At 43.8% G+C, this 21736-nt stretch overlaps 1 protein-coding gene across 1 annotated transcript in view; it reads right to left on the reverse strand.

Annotated features, from left to right (window-relative positions):
* The window catches only part of ubr1 (ubiquitin protein ligase E3 component n-recognin 1), a 215675-nt gene that overhangs the window by 51889 nt on the left and 142050 nt on the right, over nucleotides 1–21736 (reverse strand). Inside the window, exons 31-34 of the mRNA XM_043698391.2 lie at nucleotides 17409–17502; nucleotides 9242–9394; nucleotides 8916–9013; nucleotides 2154–2244 (exon numbers count right to left, since the gene is read on the reverse strand). Coding sequence (XP_043554326.2) covers nucleotides 2154–2244; nucleotides 8916–9013; nucleotides 9242–9394; nucleotides 17409–17502 — 436 coding nt within the window. The remainder of the gene's footprint in view (nucleotides 1–2153; nucleotides 2245–8915; nucleotides 9014–9241; nucleotides 9395–17408; nucleotides 17503–21736) is intronic.

Consider the following 21736-nt stretch of genomic DNA (forward strand, 5'->3'; position numbering starts at 1 on the left):
ACCTCCTCCTATCCTATCCCTGTAACACTGCATTTCTCATGGCCATTCCACCTAACCTGCACATCTTTAGACCATAGAAGGAAACTGGAGCACCCAGAGGAAATCCATGCAGACATGGGGAGAATGTGCAAACTTCACGCTGAGCATCACCCGAGGCTGGAATCAAACCTGGACCCCTGGTGTTGTGAGGCAGCAGTGCTAACCACAGAGCCACTGTACCATCCCTTTGTAACACTTGCTTCCGAACATTTCTCCCTGACAATGGGACAGATCCTATTCCCACCTAATTTTCACAAGACTCAACAATGAAATTTGGGAATTATGCTCTTGGAAATTTGGGAATTAAGTACTGGAGTATCAGGCTTAAATTTTGTGCTCTGGCGGGCTTTGAACCTCGGAACTCAGGAGACGAAAATGCTACCAATGGAGGTACAGCCTCAAAGGGGAATGACTGATCAGTAAATTTGCTGTCTTACAGATGTATAGATTGCTGATCTTAATTTTATCCTAAATAATCTTAATCTGGTCCCACTCTTCCTCGTAAAGAGGTGGCTTGTACCCAACAAATACCTTAACCAGAAGAACTGACATCAGGAACTCAAAACAAGGAATTCAAATGAGTGAAAACTGCTCATTTATATCATTGAGTTGTACAGCACGGAAATAGACCCATCCAACTCCATGCTGACAAAATATCCTAAATTAACCAATTTCCATTTACCAGCATTTGGCTCATTTCCCTCTAAACCCTTCCTATTCATATACCGATCCAGATGCCTTTGAAATATTGTTATTGTACCAGCTTCCACCACCCCCTCCGTAGCTTATTCCACACATGCACTACCCTCTGCATGAAAATCTTGCCCCTTAACTCCCTTTTAAATCTTTCCACTCTCATCTTAAACCTCTAGTTTTGGTATCCCCTACCCTGGGAAAAGATCTTGGCTATTCATCCTTTCTATGCCCTTCATGATTTTATAAACCTCTGTAAAGCCACCCCTCAGCCTCCGGTGCTCCAGGGAAAACAGCCCAGCCTATTCAGCCTCTCCCTGTGGCTCAAACCCAGCAACCCTGGCAATATCCTTGTAAATCTTTACTGAACCCTTTCAAGTTTCAGAACATCCTTCCGATAGCAGGGAGACCATATTCCAAAAGTGGTCGAACGAATGTCCTGCACAGCTATGACATCACTTCCCAACGCCTATGCTCTATGCACTGACCAATAAAGGCAAGCGTATCAAATGCCTTCTCCACTATCCTACCTACCTGCGACTCCACTTTCAAGGAGCTATGAATCTGATCCCCAAAGGTCTCTCCGTATGGCAACACTCCCCTGAACCTTACCATTAAATGTATATGACCTGCCCTGATTTGCCTTTCCAAAATGCAACACCTCACATATATCTAAATTAAACTCCATCCACCACTCTTTGGCTCATCACCTCATCTGATCAAGATGTACTCGGAGGTAACCTTCTTTACTGACCACCACACCACCAATTCTGGTGTCATGTGCGAACTTACTAACCATGCCCCCTATATTCAGATCCAAATCATTTATATAAATAACAAAAAGCAGTGGACCCAGCACCAATCCTTGTGGCACAGGCCTCCAGTCCAAAAATCAACCCTCCACTCCACTCTGTCTCCTACCTTCAAGGAAATTTTATTTCCAAATGGCTAGTTCTCCCTGTATTCAATGTGTTCTAACCCTGCCAACCAGTCTACCATGCAGAATCTTGCCGTAAGCCTTGCTTGAAGTCCATACAGACAACATCCACTGCTCTTCCTTCGTCAATCTTCTCACTTTTTGAAAATACTCAAGTTAATGGGACATGATTTCCCACGCATAAAGCCGTGTTGACCATCCCTTATCAATCCTTGCCTTTCCAAATACATGTAAATCCTGTCCCTCAGAATGCCCTTCAACAACTTACCCATCACAGACGTCAGGCTCATCAGTCTATAGTTCCCTGGCTTTTCCCTAATACTTTTGTAAATAATGGCACCACACTCCAGTTTTCTGGGACCTCACCCATGGCTATTGATGATACAAATAACCTAGCATGGTGTTTCAGGTAACATATTACTGCCTTCAATACCTTGAATACGTGTATTACAAAAAAATACTAAAAATAAGTTATATTACGCACGGTGACTGTACTCCAAAACTGAGGATAGATCTAAATTCTACAGCATCTTTCCATGAAGTGGGGCTCGCTTGCATTAATTTGCTTTCATTTTCTGGGAAGAGAAAAAAAGGACAATTATTTCTGAACAACCTCCACATCAATATGAGGGCTTTGTGTATTATATCCAAAGCTATACACTGATTGCTAAACATAGAAAATAACGATGTAGGGCAGCATGCTGCTGTTTCTAATGAGTCAGCTTAATTAGGACAGAAAACAAGTGTATTACCTGCACAGGTTCAGAAAATTTCAAAGCAAATTATAACATTTGCAGAATATGTTTCACTTTTCTCTTCAATACTTCCTCCAAACGAAAGGAGTAGCCATGGGCACCCGCATGGGCCCCAGCTATGCCTGCCTCTTCGTAGGATATGTGGAACAATCCATCTTCCGCAACTACACTGGCCCCACCCCCCACCTTTTCCTCCGCTACATCGATGACTGTATCGGCGCCGCCTCGTGCTCCCACGAGGAGGTTGAACAGTTCATCCACTTCACCAACACCTTCCACCCCGACCTCAAATTCACCTGGACAGTCTCAGATTCCTCCCTCCCCTTCCTCGACCTTTCTATTTCTATCTCAGGCGACCGAATCAACACGGACATCTACTACAAACCGACCGACTCCCACAGCTACCTGGACTACACCTCCTCCCATCCTGCCCCCTGTAAAAACGCCATCCCATTCTCCCAATTCCTTTGACTCCGCCGCATCTGCTCCCAGGAGGACCAGTTCCAAAAACGCACAACCCAGATGGCCTCCTTCTTCAAGGACCACAATTTCCCCCCCGACGTGGTCAACGATGCCCTCCACCGCATCTCTTCCACTTCCCGATCCTCCGCCCTTGAGCCCCGCCCCTCCAACCGCCACCAGGACAGAACCCCACTGGTCCTCACCTACCACCCCACCAATCTCCATGTACAGCGCATCATCCGCCGTCATTTCCGCTACCTCCAAACGGACCCCACCACCAAGGATATATTTCCCCACCCCCCTCCCCTATCAGCATTCCGTAAAGACTACTCCCTCCGTGACTCCCTCATCAGATCCACACCCCCCACCAACCCAACCTCCACTCCCGGCACCTTCCCCTGCAACTGCAGGAGGTGCAAGATTTGCGCCCACACCTCCCCCCTCACCTCCCTCCAAGGCCCCAAAGGAAACTTCCATATCCGCCACAGATTCACCTGCACCTCCACACACATCATCTATTGCATCCTCTGCACCCGATGTGGCCTCCTCTAAAAGGGGAGACAGGCCGCCTACTTGCGGAGCGTTTCAGAGATCACCTCTGGGACACCCGGACCAACCAACCCAACCACCCTGTGGCTCAACATTTCAATTCCCCCTCCCACTCCACCAAGGATATGCAGGTCTTTGGACTCCTCCATCGCCAGACCACAACAAAACGACGGTTGGAGGAAGAACGCCTCATCTTCCGCCTAGGAACCCTCCAACCACAAGGGATGAACTCGGATTTCACCAGTTTCCTCATTTCCCCTCCCCCCACCCTATCTCAGTCAAATCCATCGAATTCAGCACCGCCTTCCTAACCTGCAATCTTCTTCCCGACCTCTCCGCCCCCACCCCAGTCTGACCTATCACCCTCACCTTGACCTCTTTCCACCTATCACATTTCCGATGCCCCTCCCCCAAGTCCCTCCTCCCCACCTTTTATCTTAGCCTGCTGGACAAACTTTCCTCATTCCTGAAGAAGGGCTTATGCCCGAAACGTCGATTCTCCTGTTCCCTGGATGCTGCCTGATCTGCTGCGCTTTTCCAGCAACACATTTCCAGCTCTGATCTCCAGCATCTGCAGACCTCACTTTCTCCTCTTCAATACCATGAGTGGGTAAGGTGAGAGGAAACAGCGATAGAGCTAAGTGATCAGGTTGAATTTTAGTCATTCCTTTGTTATTTAGTTTGTGGATTCTAAGCCATATTTCTTTTGGCTCATTTAGCCTTATCGGTCACAAGTGTCCACCTAGCCTAGATACTCAAAATCAGGAAATCAAGAGAAACTGCGCCCACAAGCAGAACGGTAGGCAACTCACACTGGAGACATTTGACAAAACAATCAGACAAGAGAAATTTTTGCTATGTCTCAGATCTTCTTGATATTGCCTGTGCTCTTGAATAGGCTGTTGGAATGTGATTCAATTGCGACTTTCAAAAGAGAATTTTGAATTACTTATTGAGAAAACATTCTCATAGGATGTGGGTGTCACCGAGGGAGCATTTATTGCCTGTAATTAGTTGCCTGAGAAGGTGGTGGTGAGCTGCCTGCTTGAACTGTTGTAGTCCATGTGCTGTAGATGGATCCACAGTGCAGCTGGGGAGGGAAGACCAGGATTTTGACCCAGTAACAGTTAAACGATAGGGTTCGCTCTTACCTGCGGTTTTGGGCATCCGTGGCAGGTTTTGGAATGTATCATCCACAGATACAGGGGGGCACCTATAGTCATAATATTCAATTCCACCCCCCCGCAGATATGGGGTTCTGGATTAGTGGTGCTGGAAGAGCACAGCAGTTCAGGCAGCATCCGAGGAGCAGTAAAATCGACGTTTCGGCCCTTCATCAGGAAGATATGGGGTCCTACAGTAGTTTCAATCAGGTAGACAATGTTTTTCTTCATTAGCTAATTGCACAAGAGCGAGGGGATGTAAAGTCACAGAGATGAACAGCACAGAAACAGACCCTTCAGTCCAACTCATCCATGCCAACCAGATATCCCAAGTTTCTCAAGCGATGAAACAAAGGGATCAGTTAAAGTGTGTATGCTTTAATGCAAGGAGTGTCCGAAATAAGAGTGACGAACTTAAGAGCATGGATCAGTACTTGGGACTACGATGTTGTGGCCATAATAGAGATGTGGATTTCACTGGGGCAGGAATGGTTGCTTGATGTTCCAGGGTTTAGAATGTTTAAAAAGAACAGGGAGGGTGGAAAAAGAGGCGGGGGTGTAACATTGCTAATCAGAGAGTGCATCACAGCTACAGAAACAAAGGTTGTTGAGGAAGGTTTGTTGACTGAGTCAGTATGGGTGGACGTGGGAAAAGCCACCGCATTGGGGGGTTTCTACAGACCACCTAATAGCAGTGGAGAGATTGAAGATCTCATTAGATGGGCACATTCTGGAAAAATGCAGAAGTAGCAGGGTTGTTGTTATGGGTGATTTCAACTTTCCCAATATCGAATGGAACCTCCTAAGTGTAGATGGTTTGGATGGAGCCAACTTTGTCAGGTGTGTTCAGGAGTGTTTCCTTACTCAGTATGTCGACAGACCAACGAGGGAAGAAGCCATTTTTGATTTGGTGCTCAGCAACAAGCTAGGACAGGTGTCAGATCTCATTGTGGGTGAGCACTTTGGTGACAGTAATCACAACTGCCTCACATTTAGCATAGCATTGGAAAGTGAAAGGGGCAATTACCGAGGGAAGATATTCAATTAGGGAAAAGGAAATTATGACGGTATATGGAGTTGGGAAGTATAGACTGGGAGCAATTGTTCCATAGAAAGGGCACAGCAGACATGTGGAGACTATTTAAGGAGCAGTTGTTGCAAGTGAAGCACAAATTTGTTCTTCTGAGGCAGGTAAGAGGGAAGATTAAGGAACCTTGGATGACGAGAACAGAGAAACTTCTCGTCAAAAGGAAGAAGGCAGCTTATGAAAGGTGGAGGAAGCAAGGATCTAGCACAGTTTTGGAAGATTACAAGCTTGCTAGAAAAGAGTTCAGAAATGGACTGAGGAGAGCCAGGAGGGGGCACGAGAAAGGCTTGACAAGAAGGATTAGGGAGAACCCAAAGGGGTTTTACTCATACGTGAGGAATAAGAGAATGATCAGGGAGAAGGTGGGGCCGATGAGGGATAGCGGAGGGAATTTGTGCGTGGAGTCCGAGCAGAAAGGGGAAACCCCAAATGAGTTTTTTGCTTCAGTTTTCACAAAGGAAAGGAAACTTGTTATAAATGAAAACTTAGAGGAACTGGGATACAGTCTTGACCAGATCAAGATTGATGAAGTTGATGTGCTAGAAATTTTGGAAAGCATTAAGATTGATAAGTCCCCAGGGCCAGACCAGATTTATCGTACGCTTCTCCTGGAAGCGAGGATATTTGCCTCCTCACTCTCCACGGGAGTCATACCGGAGGATTGGAAGGAGACGAATGCTGTTCCTCTTTTCAAGAAGGGTAATAGGGAAATCGCTGGCAATTACAGACCAGTCAGTCTTACGTCTGTGGTCTGCAAAGTTTTGGAAAGAATTCTGAGGGATAGGATTTATGACTATTTGGCAAAGCATAGTGTGATTAAAGGCAGTAGGCATGGTTTTGAGAGGGGCAGGTCACGTCTCACAAATCTTATTGAGTTCTTTGAGGAGGTGTCAAGACATGTCGACGACGGTCAAGCAGTGGATGTAGTGCATATGGATTTCAGCAAGGCATTTGATAGGGTTCCCCATGGTAGGCTCATTCATAAAGTCAAGAAGTATGGGATACAGGGAGATTTGGCTATCTGGATTCAGAATTGGCTGGCTGACAGAAGGCAGAGAGTGGTTGTAGATGGAAAGTATTCTGCCTGGAGGACAGTGTTGAGTGAGGTCCTGCAGGGCTCTGTACTTAGGCCTCTGCTCTTTGCAGTTTTGATAAATAACTTGGATGAGGAGGTCGAGGGGTGGGTTAGTAAATTTGCAGATGACACAAAGGTTGGAGGTGTCGTCGATAGTATAGAGGGCTACTGCAGGCTGCAGCGCGACAAAGACAGGATGCAGAGCTGGGCTGAGAAATGGCAGATGGAGTTCAACCTGAATAAATGCGAAGTGACGCATTTTGGAAGGTTGAATATAGGATTAAATGCTGAATATAGGATTAAAGACAGGATTCTTGGCAGTGTGGAGGAACAGAGGGAGCTGGGTGTACAAGTACATAGATCCCTCAAAGTTGCCACCCGAGTGGATAGGTTTGTTAAGAAAGCATATAGTGTTTTGGTTTTCATCAACAGGAGGATAGAGTTTAAGAGCCGTGAGGTTTTGCTGCAGCTCTATAAGTCCCTGGTGAGGCCACACTTGGAATATTGTGTCCAGTTCTGGTCGCCCTACTGTAGGAAAGATGTGGAGGCTTTGGAGAGGGTGCAAAGAAGGTTTATCAGGATGCTGCCTGGACTGGAGGGCTTGTCTTATGAATAAAGGTTGAATAGGCTCGGACTTTTCTCTCTGGAGAGGAGGAGGAAGAGAGGAGACCTGATTGAGGTGTACAAAATAACGAGAGGAATAGATAGAGTCAATAGCCAGAGACTTTTCCCCAGGGCAGGATTGACTGGTGCAAGAAGTCATAGTTTGAAGATATTAGGAGGAAGGTATAAAGGAGACATCAGAGGTAGGTTTTTTTACAGAGTTGTGAATGCATGGAATGCGTTGCTAGCAGTGGTGGTGGAAGCAGAGTCATTGGGGACATTTAAGCGACTGCTGGACATGCACATGGATAGCAGTGAGTTGAGGGGTGTGGAGGTTTTTACTATATTTTACATGAGGGTTAAATCTCGGCACAACATCGTGGGCCAAAGGGCCTGTTCTGAACTGTACTTTTCTATGTTCTATTAACCTCGTCTCACTTGCCAGCATTTTTCCCATATCCCTCCAAATCCTTCCTATTCATATACCCACCCAGATACCTTTTAAATGCTCTAATTGTACCAGCCTCCACCACTTCCTCCAGCAGCTCATTCCATACATGCACCACCATCTGCATGAAAAACCTATCCCTTATCTCCCTTTTAAATCCTTTTCTCCCACCCTAAACATATGCCCTCTTGGTCCAGATTCCCCCACTCCAGGGAAAAGACCTTGTCTATTTACCCTATCCATGCCCCTCATGATTTTATAAACCTCTTTAACATCGCCAATGCTTCAGGGAAAACAATCTCTCCCTATAGCTCAAACCCTCCAATTCTGGCAACATCCTTGTAAATCTTTTCTGAAATCTTCCAAATTTCAGAGCATCCTTCCTATAGGAGGGAGACCAGAACTGCACACAATATTCCAAAATTCACCGAATCAACGTCCTGTACAGCTGCAACATGACCTCCCAACTCCTGTACTCGATACTCTGACCAATAAAGGAAAGCATACCAAACGCCTTCTTCACTATCCTATCTACCTGCGACTCTGCTTTCCAGGAGCTATGAACCTGCACTCCAAGGTCTCCTTATTTAGCAACAGGTTGAAAGTGTTGGGCAGTTTGGGTATGTGCTGGTAGGATGTGGATTTTTTTTTAAAAACACTGTAACCTGGGCTTGCCATTTCAGGAAAGAACAGCTGCAGACCTACAGGGATGGAAATGAGCTGTAATGAACTAAATGGGCTGAGATGTCTCTTGCTGTGCTCTGTAAACAGATCTCCCTGGTTTGAGTGATACTATTTCATGTGATCTATCTTGCCAGGAACCTCATAGCACCATTGAAGACCATTTGGCCCATTTAGTGACACTCTTTGAAGTAATTAACCAATTAATTCTACTCCAAACCCATGTTCTGTCATTCATTTCAATACATGACAATAACAAGGAAGTGCTCAATTTCCCGTGGGTGTGAGTGACAGAATGTTGTAATTTTATATTGTGTTGCATGAATAGGATAAGAAATGAGTTTGACGTCAGACTGCAGGTGGACTGCTTTTCAAACTACAATGTCTTTCACGCTAAAATGAACAATTCTCTGATGAACGCACCTTTCGAGTCTGAAGCGTTTAGTCCAATTATCCTTGTTACCACATTCTGTAACCAGCGAGATAAAGTTAGTATCTGCGCTACAGTTTCTGTGTCTTTGCTGAAAGACAATGGATAGGATAATTTATTAAAAAATTCATAAATGGAGTATTTGAACATTAAAGTTTGAAGAACTTTGCTATAAAAGGTCAATATTTTGCAACAGTGAAATTGTTGTTTTGGTAATTTGTTATTCACATACCAGTTCTTACAACTCATAGCTACACGGTTCATCAACACTCAAGCAAATGAAATCAGATATGCAATTAAATTGCCGGATGTGTATTACCTGTCCAAATTGTGAGCCTGCTGCGGAATAACTGGCAAGACAGTGTTACACAGAGCTTTGCACAATGGGCAGAGAAACTCTCCAGTCTCCAGATCAAATGGTAGTTCAGCGTGGAGCCTGTTACGTGTTGAATTCTGCACAGCTTCAAAATATCTGCAGATTGAGAAAGGGGTTGGAAGGAAATAAAACTAAGATGATATCTGGGATATCTGAAAGTGGTTTCAAACAGAACTCCTAACTGAAAGTGAATAGCTAGTTTAAACATATCAAAACATCAGAGATCAAGCCCCACTACTCCTGGCCTAAGCATCAATTTTAGCAAATGACCAAATCAGTATTTGAGAGTTGATGACAACTGTTGTCTGGAATGAGGTTACAATGCTCAAGTACATCATTTTAACTAGATCGCATCCCTCAGAAGATTCTGCAGGTCTACAGGTTTCTGAACCTATTCCAGATCCAGGTCACAGAATCATACAGCTATGTGATCCATCACCCCACCTTCCTTTGAGACAGCTGTTTAATTGTTCTCCTTCCCTACAGCATTGTCATTTTCACTGCTCAAATATTTAATGAATTTGCTTTCAAAAGTGACTACTGAATCTGCTTCCACTCACCCTTCAGTGGATTTTGCATTACAACAACTAGCTGATAATGAAAAGGGAATGTCTCATCTTCCCTCTGATTCTTTCGCCAACCACCTTATACCTGCACCCTTTGATTAACTGTCCTCGTTAGTGGAATTGTCCACTCTATTCAATCAATTTTCTCTCCGTTTTATGGCAAAGTAACACAATTGTTTTGCCAAATCCAACTTCCAATCCAATTTAGCTTGATTGCTTGGATTGCAGACTTTGAATTAGTTACATTCCTCAGAGACTGGTGGAGAGAGTGGAAAACATTTTTTTGAATTTGTTCCTGGGACTTTGACCCTTTTGACAATAAAGGAACAGTAAAATATTTCCAAGTCGGGTCAATGTGCAACCTAGAGGGAAACCTGCAGGTGGTGATGATGTTTGAAAGCACCTGCTGCCCATGTCCTTGGTAGTAGAGGACACAGGTTTGAGATGAGGCCTTGTTCAGTTGCTATGGTGTCCTACTATGTTGTTATTGCCTGCGTGAACCATGACAACTGGATCCTTTCCCTCCCACTCCATATTCCTCTCCAGCCAAGAAAAGATACCCTGAACCTTGGCATCAGATGGGCAACAGGGTTTGTCTTAACACAAACAAACAGTCAACATGGTTTTGTGAAAGGGAAATTCTTTTTGATAAATTTCTTTGAGGAAATAACAAGCAAAGTTGGTAAAGGGGAACTGGTAGATGTAGTGCATTTGGATTTCCAGAAGGCATTCAAGGTGCCAAGAAACTAAACAAGTATTTTACATCAGTGTTTACTGTGAAGAATATGGAAGACACAGAACTTGGGGAAATAAATAATGGCATCTTGAAAAATATCTATATTACAGAGGTGGTGGTGCTGGATGTCTTAAAACGCAAAAAGATGGATAAATCACTGGGACTTGATCAGGTGTACCCTAGAACTCTGTGGGAAACTAAGGAAGTGATTGCTGGGCCTTTGGCTGAGATATTTGTATCATTGATAGTCACAGATGAGGTGCTGGAAGACTGCAGGTTGGTTAACCTGGTGCCACTATTTAAGAAAGGTAGTAAGGAAAAGCAAGGGAGCTATAGACCAATGGTGAGCAAGTTGTTGGAGAATCCTGAGGGACATATATTTGCAAGGACTGATTAGGACTGATTAGGAATAGTCAACACGGCTTTGTGCATGGAAAATCATGCCTCACTAACTTGATTGAGTTTTTTGAAGTAACAAAGAGGATTGATGATGGCAGAATGGCAGACATAACTTACATGGACTTTAGTAAGGCGTTTGACAAGGTTCTGCAAGGTAGACTGGTGAGCAAGGTTAGATCAAATGGAGTACAGGGAGAACTAGCCATTTAGAGTTCAAAGTGACTCGAAGATAGAGGGTGTTGGTAGAGGGTTCATTTTCAGACTGGAGGCCTGTGAACAGTGGTGTGCCACAAGGATTGGTTCTGGGTCCACTGCTTTTCGTCATTTATATAAATGATTTGGATGTGAACATATGGTTAGTAAGTTTGCAGATGATGCCAAAATTGGTGGTATAATGGACAGCAAAGGAGGTTACCCCAGTACGAAGGCATGGTGGCTAGCACTACTGCCTCACAGTGCCAGGGACCCGGGTTCGATTCCAGCCTCAGGCGACTGTCTGTGTGGAGCTTGCACATTCTCCCCATGTCTGCATGGGTTTCCTCCGGGTGCTCCGGTTTCCTCCCACAATCCAAAGATGTGTAGGTCAGTTGAATTGGCCATGCTAAATTGTCCCAAGGTGTTCAGAGATTTGTACGTTAGGTGCATTAATCAGGGGTAAATGTAAGGGAAAGGGTCTGGGTGGGTTACTCTTCAGAGGGTCAGTGTGGACGGGTTGGGCTGAAGGGCCTGTTTCCACACTGTAGAGATTCTATGATTGGATCTCAATCTGATGGACCAAATGGGCTGAGGAGTGGCAGGTGGAATTTAATTTTGATAAATGTGGAGTGCTGCATTTTGGAAAGCCTAATCAGGGCAGGACTTAAACACTTAATGGTAAGCTTGTGCACAGTGTTGCTGAACAAAGAGACTTTGGAATCTTGGCTCATAGTTCCTTGAAAGTGGATTTGCAGGTAGATAAAGTGAAGGTGGCATTTGGTATGCCAGCCTTTATTGGTCAGTGCATTGAGTGTAGGAGTGGGAAGGCTGTTCAGGACATTGATATAGTCCACTTTTGGAATACTGCATGCAATTCAGGTCTCCCTGCTATGGGAAAGATGTTGTGAAACAAGACAGAGTTCAAAAAGATTTACAAGGATGTTGCCAGGGATACCAGGTTTGAGCTACAGGGAGATGCTGAATTGACTAAGGTTATTTTCCCTGGAGCGTCGGAGGCTGAGGGATGACCTTATAGAGGTTTATAAAATCATGAGGGGCATAAATAGGGTATTAGACAGGTTTTTTCCCTAGGGTGGGGAAATCCAAAACTAGAGGGCACAGGTTTAAGTGAGGGGGCAGATCACAAGTTCTTGAAGATGGAGGTTGAGGGCTATGATGAGCCAGCATAGAGTCATAGAGATGTACAGTATGGAAGCAGACTATTCGGTCCAACCTGCCTATGCCGACCAGATGTCCCACCTGCCAGCACACGGCCCGTATCCCTCCAAACCCTTCCTGTTCATATGCCCATCCAAATGCCTTTTAAATGTTGCAATTGTACCAGCCTCCACCACTTCCTCTGGCAGCTCATTCCATACACATACCACCCTCTGCGTGAAAAAGTTGCCCCTTAGGTCTCTTTTATATCTTTCCCCTCTCACCCTAAACCTATGCCCTCTAGTTCTGGACTCCCCAACCCCAGGGAAAAGATTTTGTCTATTTATCCTATCCATGCCCCTCATAACTTTGTAAACCTGTATAAGGTCACCCCTCAGCCTCCGACATTCTAGGGAAAACAGCCCCAGCCTGTTCAACTTCCCCCTATAGCTCAAATCCTCCAACCCTGGCAACATCCTTGTAAATCTTTTCTGAACCCTTTCAAGTTTCACAACATCTTTCCGATAGGAAGGAGACCAGAATTGCACGCAATATTCCAACAGTGGCCTAACCAATATCCTGTACAGCTGCAACATGACCTCCCAACTCCTGTACTCAATACTCTGACCAAAAATGGAAAGTATACCAAGCCCCCCTTCATTATCCTATCTACCTGCAAATCCACTTTCAAGGAGCTATGAGCCTTCATTTCAAGGTCTCTTTGTTCAACAACATTCCCTAGGACCTTACCATTAAGTGTATAAGTCCTGCTAAGATTTGCTTTCCCAAAATGCAGCACCTTGCATTTATCTGAATTAAACTCCATCTACCAATTCCAGCCCACTGGCCCACCTGGTCCAGATCCTGTTGTAATCTGAGGTAACCCTCTTCGCTGTTCACTACATCTCCAATTTCGGTGTCATCTGCAAACTTACTAACTGTACCTCTTATGCTCGAATCCAAATCATTTATGTAAATGACAAAAAGTAGAGCACCCAGCACTGATCCTTGTGGCACTCCACTGGTCACAGGCCTCCAGTCTGAAAAACAACCCTCCACCACCACCCTCTGTCTTCTACCTTTGAGCCAGTTCTGTATCCAAATGGCTAGTTCTCCCGGTACTCCATGAGATCTAACCTTGCTAACCAGTCTCCCATGGGGAACCTTGTTGAACGCCTTACTGAAGTCCATATAGATCACATCTACTGCTCTGCCCTCATCAATCTTCTTTGTTACTTCTTCAAAAAACTCAATCAAGTTTGTGAGACATGATTTCCCACGCGCAAAGCCATGTTGACTATCCCGAATCAGTCCTTGCCTTTCCAAATACATGTACATCCTGTCCCTCAGGATTCCCTCCAACAACTTTCCCACCACTGGAGGTCAGGCTCACCGGTATATAGTTCCCTGGCTTGTTTTTACCGCCCTTCTTAAACAGTGGCACCACGTTTGCCAACCTCCAGTCTTCCGGCACCTCACCTGTGACTATCGATGATACAAATATCTCAGCAAGACGCCCAGCAATCACTTCTCTAGCTTCCCACAGAGTTCTCGGGTACACCTGATCCAGTCCTGGGGATTTATCCACCTTTAACCGTTTCAAGATATCCAGCAGTTCCTCCTCTGTAATCTGGACATTTTGCAAGATGTCACCATCTATTTCCCTACAGTCTACATCTTCCATATCCTTTTCCACAGTAAGTACTGATGCAAAATATTCATTTAGTATCTCCCCCATTTTCTGTGGCTCCACATAAAGGCATGAAAGACACATTATAGCTGCTCTGCCCAGGATCAATCTTGCTGAATGATGGGGCAGACTTGAGGGCATGAATGACCTACTTGAGCCTTAATTTGTTATGTCCTTATGTTTGTTCTCTTGCTGGACACTGGCTTGCTACTGTACAGTCTGAATGTCACCTGCTGCCTATCAGCCCAAACATGGATCCAGTCAAAGATCGCTTCAATTTTTTAATGGGTTGCAAACAGAACTAAACAGGAAGCATCCCCAATTCTGACCTTATCATGGAGGGATGATTGTTCATGAGGAAGCAGAAGTTGCTTGGACTGAGATCTCAGTTTTTAGGAACTCCGACAGTGATGCCTTGGGGATAAAACGATTAGCCTCCATACATCAAATCAAATCGCCTTCCTTTGGTGCTAGGTACGATTCTATCCAACGGACAGGCAGCATCTGGTTATAAACTTGGGGAATTCCCATACAAGGACATTCTGTGCCTCATTGTTGTTTGTGTTTCTTCCAAGTTTGACACAACAGTACAACTTTGAGGGAAGGTGGTAGGTGGTTACCAGCAAGTGGTTTTGTTTTCCATTTTAGAACTGGTGATCTGAGACCTTCACGGAATCTGGAGTCAAAATTGAGGACTCTCAGGTAAACATCATCCAGACTTTACACCACTGTACCAGGACCTTGGTGGGCTTGCTGTTTGTGGGACAATGCATATCCAGTGATCGTAATAGCGGAGTAAAGAAAGTATGGTGAAAGCATGATTCAGAGAGCTTGAACATATTGGATTCAGTCTGTACTACAGTTCTCCCAACTTTGGCCAGATGAAGATGACTTTGAAAGTGAAATAAAAATATGAGAAAGTTGAAGAATGAAAAGTAGTAGAACAGGTTACAGTAAGATACTGAGGACAAAGAGAGACAGACAGACAGAAGGCAGGGAGGCAGACTGGCAGTTGGAAGGCAAGGGCCACAGAGATACAGCAAGTGAAGTTGGAGGCAGGGTTTGACAGAGGCTGAGGGTGCTGGGTGCAGGGTGACAGACAGCAAGCATACTGGGTGGAATTGGTCGCAGACAGTGAAGTGACAAAAGGTGAAGAGATGGGAGAGGGGGCGATGGAAGGACAGGAGAATGTGACAGTCAGAGAGAGCGCATGGGTGACAGCAAGATGCCAGACAGCAAGCAAAACAGTGCTGTGTCATCCTTGGCACACAGGCAGAGAGAAATAATTCTCTACATTACTACTAAAAAACGCATCACAGAATAAAAAAATTGTTAGAGTTGGAGGCCATTTGAAACTTGGTCTCTGAATGAACATTATGACTTTGTGTCATTCCCCTGCCTTTTCCTCATACTCTTGCACATTGATTATTTAACAGATACACTGAATGCCCTGTTGAATGCCTCAGTTGAACCTGTTCCCCCATCAATTCCAGGCTATGTTGTCAGGAAGGGAGTTTTGACTGCGGAACCACGAAAGAACATACTTCCAAGTCAGGGCGGTGTGTGGCTTGGAGGAAGACTTGCAGATTTTGGGATTCTCTTTTGATGTTAGCTGCCACTACCTTTTTCATAATTCTTCTTCACTTCTACTATTTGTTTTTCACCTCCCTTCCAAACTTTCTGTATTCAACTTAGTTCTTAATTACATTTTCTACCTGACATGAAGAGGGATTCCTTCGTTTGTTAACTGCACCCTCAACAAATTTAATCTAATTTCTTTTGTGTGTTTAGAGTAGGGTGGTGCTTAACAGCAACATCGCTGAACTAATAATCCAGAGTGCCTGGCTCATGGCCAGAATTTATTGCCCATCCTTATATGCTTTTGAACTTAGTGGTTTGCTAGGCTATTTCAGAGAGTAGTTGAGAGTGATCATATTGCTATGGGTCTGGAGTCACATGTAGGCCAGACCAGGTGAGGATGGCAGACTTCCTTCCCTGAAGGACATGAATGAACCGATGAGTTTTTCCAATAATTGTTGGAAAAACAATGATTTTATGGTCATCAGCAGATTCACAAAACCAGATCAGTACTGAATTTGAATTCCACCATCTGCCATGACAAGATTTGAACCTGAATTTCTGGATTAATAGTCTCGTGATAATACCACTGGGCTATCACCTCTCCTCTTAAAAAAAAAAGTTAACAGTGACCATGTAACCATTGTCAATTGTAATAAGATTACGTCTGGTTCTCCAATGTCCTTTAGAGAAGGAAATCGACTGTCCTCACCTGGCCGAGCTTCCACATGGCACAAGACCCACAGCAATGTGGTTGATTCAAGAGCTCTCTGAAATGGCCTGGGAAGTTAATTAGCTCAACAGCGACTAGGGACGCACAACAAATGCTAGCCTTGCCAGTGATGCCCACGTTTGTACAAAAATAAATGTAAGAGGTTGCTTTTGTGGGAAACAACACTGCTCGAAGGGCCACGAACAAAATCAGAGTGTGGCTTTTAAACTTGTATCCAGTAGCAACATAAATGTAAGTAATGTCCCCAGGTCCAAAGTAGTTAGAGTACATTGGGGGAGAAATCCTCGAGAGTAAGCTTCAAACTGGTCACTGGATTTGCAATTTTGTACAGATCTACTTCTGTGTTTTAAATTGACCTTATGTACTTCACTGACCTATCCCTTTGTTGTGCTCTATATACCTAATTTCAGCACTTCCTTTAATTTTCTAGCAGGAGGTTATTTTTAACCATGCTCAAATTACTAACTAACTACCAAATTATAGCAAATCATTGGCAATGAAGACTATTGGCTTTTCACAGATAATGGCCCGAAGCTAGAGCAAAGACAGCTTATGGTCTGCAACGGTTTAAAACAGTGTCAGCTTTTGAAGATGTTCAAGAGCTGCACAGCCTTCACACCACTGAGTGTGTTTCACCAACAGTGTGATGTCATGGGTCCAACTGCTCATGTGCAGATGGATCAGAGTGGAAATTTTTAATGATTTGGAGGTGCCGGTGTTGGACTGGGGTGTACAAAGTTTAAAAATCACACAACACCAGGTTATAGTCCAACAGGTTTATTTGGAAGTACTAGCTTTCGGAGCATTGCTCTGTTGCGTGTACAACCACCTGATGAAGGAGCAGTGCTCTGAAAGCTCGTGCTTCCAATAAATCTGTTGAAATTTTTAATGGCAGTGCCCTAACTTCTGCAGTGAAACAAATATCCTAGACGTCAAAATTACTTCAGTGTCTAGTTAATATGGTGAGTATTCATTGTCAGCAAACCAAATTACACATCAAGCACCACTGAAGAACAAATGATAAACAAATACTGTACACTCACATATTAACTTACTTCTGCCAGCAGCTGGCATGCATCACATGGCCACAGCTTCCTACATGCGTACCGCAGCCTAGGTCAGGGTGCATGATTAGCGGGTCACAGTCATCTAAAGTGAACAAGGAAATGAGATATGTCAAAATAAGAGAACACCCCTCAGATAAAACCACTGATCATTCTAAAGGTACTGTGATAGTCTTTCCCCCAAACAGTGGAACTGAAGCAGACCATTCAGCACCTTGCCTGTTCCACCATTCAGTTAGAATTACCAATCAGAGTCCTGAGCATTTCAATTGCCTCAGCAACAACAGCCTTTCCAGAGAACAAATTTCTGTTATGTGCTGTGTGTAGCAGTGGACCAATAAACCCTTGGTATCCTTCTATAAGAAGTATATCTTAGTCTCAAAAGCACAACTGCTCTATCTAAATATGCAAGCAGTGTGGCTGGGCCTGAACAACACATTCCCAAATAATAAAGGCAAAACCAATGCATCATGAGAATAGAAACAACATTTAAAAAGAAACTAGTCACCTCATTTGGAGGTCATCAACAAAGTATAATTTTTCTGAAAAACAGAAGGATAGGCTTAAGTAAATGATTTTATTATATGAAATTTATTTGAATTCTTGCCCACATTTTTCTTAACTCTTAATAAATGCCCAAAAAGTACTCACATTGCATAACACCATAAGAAATATGAAGAGTAGGCTGTTCAGCCCCTCAAGCTGGCTCCACCATTCAATAGGATCACGACTGATCTAACATTCCTCACTTCCACTTTCATGCCTTTTCCCCGTAATCCTTGCTTCCTTGACTATATCGTAATCTATATTAATCTACATTAGATAACTAATATCAGTAATCTACCTCAGCCTTAACTATACATAAGGACTCTGCTCCCACATCACTCTGTGGAAAGGAGCTCCAAAGACTCACAATGCTAAGTGTCATTTGTATAACACTTTGATCTTCAAAATAAATTGTGTGTCCTACCTTACTAGCTACCTAATGAAGGAGTCGTACTCTGAAAGCTTCCAAATAAACCTATTGGACGATTACCCAGCGTCATGTGATTTTTAAAAAACTTAATCCCTGAGAGAAATTCCTTTTCGTCTTAGTCTTAAACTGCCATCCCTTTATTCCGAGACCAGGCCCTCTGGTCCTGGACTCTCTCATGAAGGGAAACATCACCTCAGCATTTAACTCATCAAACTCTTTAAGAATCCCATATTTCACAATGAGACACCTCTCATTCTTCTAAACTCCAGTGAGTGGAGTGCCAACCTGTTAAGGCTTTGGCATAAGACAATCCCTCCATACCAGGTATCATCCAAGTGAAATCCCTCTGAACTGCTTCCAATGACATAATATTTTCCTTAGGTAAGGGGACCAAAACTACTCAGTACTCCAGGTGTGATCTCATCAGCATTTTATAAAGTTGCAGTATGATGTCCCTACTCTATATTCCAACCCCCTTGAAATAAAGGCCAACATTCCATCAGCCTTCCTGATTACCTGTTGCCCGTGCGTATCAACTTTCTGTGTTTTGTGTACAAGTTCCCTCAAGTCTTCCCATGTGGCAGCTTTCTTCCACTTAAATTAGACTGTTCTTTTGTCCTCCCTTTCAAAAGGAACTTCACATTTTCCAACATTATACTCCATTTGCTAACATTGTGCCCATTTATTTAACTTATCAATATCTCTCTGTAAACTGCTTGCATCCCTCTCGCAACCTGTCTTTCCATCTATTTTTGTGTCTTCTGCAAATTTGGCTTTAGTATATTCACTTCCTTCATTCGCCAAATCACTAATAAATATTGTAAACAGCTGTAATCCTAGCACTGATCCCTGTGGAGCCCCAATGGATCACAGTCGCCAACCTGGAAAAATAACCCACTTGTTCTTTACTGCCCATTAGCCAAATCTCTATCCATGCCAAATTATTACCTCCAACACCATGGATTCTTAACTTACGACTCAACTTTTCATGAGGTACTTTGTCAAACAAATTTCAGAATTCCAAATACATCTACTGGTTCCCTTCAATTCACTCCGGTTAAGACTTCTTTGAAAAACTCTTCAAGTAATCAGACACAATTGCTCTTTCATTCATGGAGGTATGCTGACTCTGCTTGATTCGATTATAGTATGTGCATACTGTTAACTGAATACCAAAAAGCTCCCAGATGTAGTAGCACATTGCACCAATTACACTTTCACGTGCTTACGATTTAAGAAATAGGAGCAGGGGTAGGCCACTTTGCTCTCTGAATGTGTTCCAACATTCCATTGCTTTGATGATCATGACCTAAAATTCACTTTCCTGCCTGGCTCCAAAATGCTTAACTCCCTTTAAAATCAAAATCTGTCCAACTTAGCCTTGAATACATTGAATTACCATTGCTAGAGATTAATGATTCAACCTAGGACATTACCCTGAAGAAATTTTACAAAGATGCCTTTGAGCTGAGATGACTGATGTCCAATAACCGCAGTCATTTTCCTATGTGCCAGATATGACTCCAAGCAGGGGAATTTTACCCTTAATTCCCATTTTCTCCAGTTTTGCTAGGGCTCCTTGATGCTACACTCGTTCCTGGATTTCATGGCAGTCACTGTCACCTCACCTCTGGAATTCAGCTGCTCTGTCCATTTACACTATAATGAGGTCAGGAGCTGAATGGCTGTGACGGAACCCACTGAGCAGGTTATTGCTGTTTGATAACACTGTTGATAATATCTCCTATCACTTCACTGATGGTTAAGGGCAGACTGAGGGGGCAATAATTGACTGGATTGGATTTGTCATGTTCTTGTGTGCAGGATATACCTGGGCTTTTTCCCCCCCATTGTCAGCTGTAGCTGTACTGGAAAAGCTTGATTAGGAGTGCAGCAAGTTCTAGAACACAAATCTTCAGTATTATTGACTGAATGTTGTCAGGACCCATAGCTGTTGCAGTGTCCAGTGCATCTAGCTGTTAGGCTTGAGCTGATCTGTGAGAGAGCTCTCCAGATTTTGGCACTAGCCCCCAGATGTTAGTAAGGAGGGCTTTGCAAGGTCTACAGGGCTATCTTTGCCATGGTTAGTTATGCTTCCAGGTTGATGCCAGCTGGTACTCTGGTTTCATTTCTATTTTGAGACTTCTTAGTGATTGTTAAAACTGAGCGATTTTCTAGGTCAATTCAGAGGGCAGTTGAAAGTCAACCACATTGCTGTGGGTCTGGATTCACATGTAGGCCACACCAGGTAAGGACAGCAGATTTTCTTTTCTGAAGGACATTTGTGAACCAGATGGGTTTTTATGACAATTGACAATAGTTTCATGGTCATCAGACTCTTAATTCCATTTGTAATGGTAAGATTTGAACTTGATTCCCAAACTTTACCTGGATTAATAGTCCAGCAATAATACCACAAGGCCTTGGTCTCCGATTTAAGAAGATGATGATGTTTTTTTTTCACTGAGTCATTAATCTCTAGCCATGGTAATTTGATTTTTTTTTAAGAGGATTACTGACAGTGTGGAAACAGGCCCTACGGCCTAACAAGTCCACACTGACCCTCCAAAGAGCAACCCACCCATTCCCCGTTCCCCTACATTTACCCCTAAATAATGCACCTCGTACTACAGGCAATTTAGCACAGCCAATTCACCTTACCTGCACATCTTTGAACTATGGGAGGAAACCGGAGCACCCGGCGGAACCCACATAGACACTGAGAGAATGTGCAAATTCCACACAGTCAGTCGACTGAGGCGGGAATTGAACCAGAGTCCCTGGCGCTGTGAGGCAGCAATACTAACCACTGAGCCACTGTGCTGCCCATAACTACTTGCCCTCTGTATAACTACTTAAGGTCCTCTTCACCAATTCCAGTTATAGCATTCCAGGTCACTGGTCCCAGTGTTGTTCAGATATATGCAACCCCTCAACAACACTGTTCCTCTCTTTCTTCAGTACTGGCTAGTACTGTGAATCAAAACACTTCTTCCGGCATTCAATTCTGGCTTTACTTACCCGATGTCAATTTGTTTGCGGTTTAGGTAATAATCCAGAGATCATTACCCATGAGATTCTGCTTTTTAATTTAGCTCCAAACTATCAATATTCCTCCAGTAGAGCCTCTTTACTGGTCCTATGGTACCGTCAGTATTGATGTGGACCATGATCACTGGATCTATTTCCTCTTACATCCAAATTCTTCCCCAGCCACAAGGAGATACCCTTAACTCTCGCGTGAGGCAGATAAAATAGCCTTCTGGACTTCTGCCCTCAGCTGCTGAAAACAGCTTCCTAACTTCACTGTCATCTTCTTCTACGACAAAAACATTGTGTTGGT

Source organism: Chiloscyllium plagiosum, unplaced genomic scaffold, assembly GCF_037043375.1.
Source record: "Chiloscyllium plagiosum isolate Xiang-an unplaced genomic scaffold, Cpla_swu_hap1 HiC_scaffold_8, whole genome shotgun sequence".
In the NCBI taxonomy this organism is placed as follows: Eukaryota; Metazoa; Chordata; class Chondrichthyes; order Orectolobiformes; family Hemiscylliidae; genus Chiloscyllium; species Chiloscyllium plagiosum.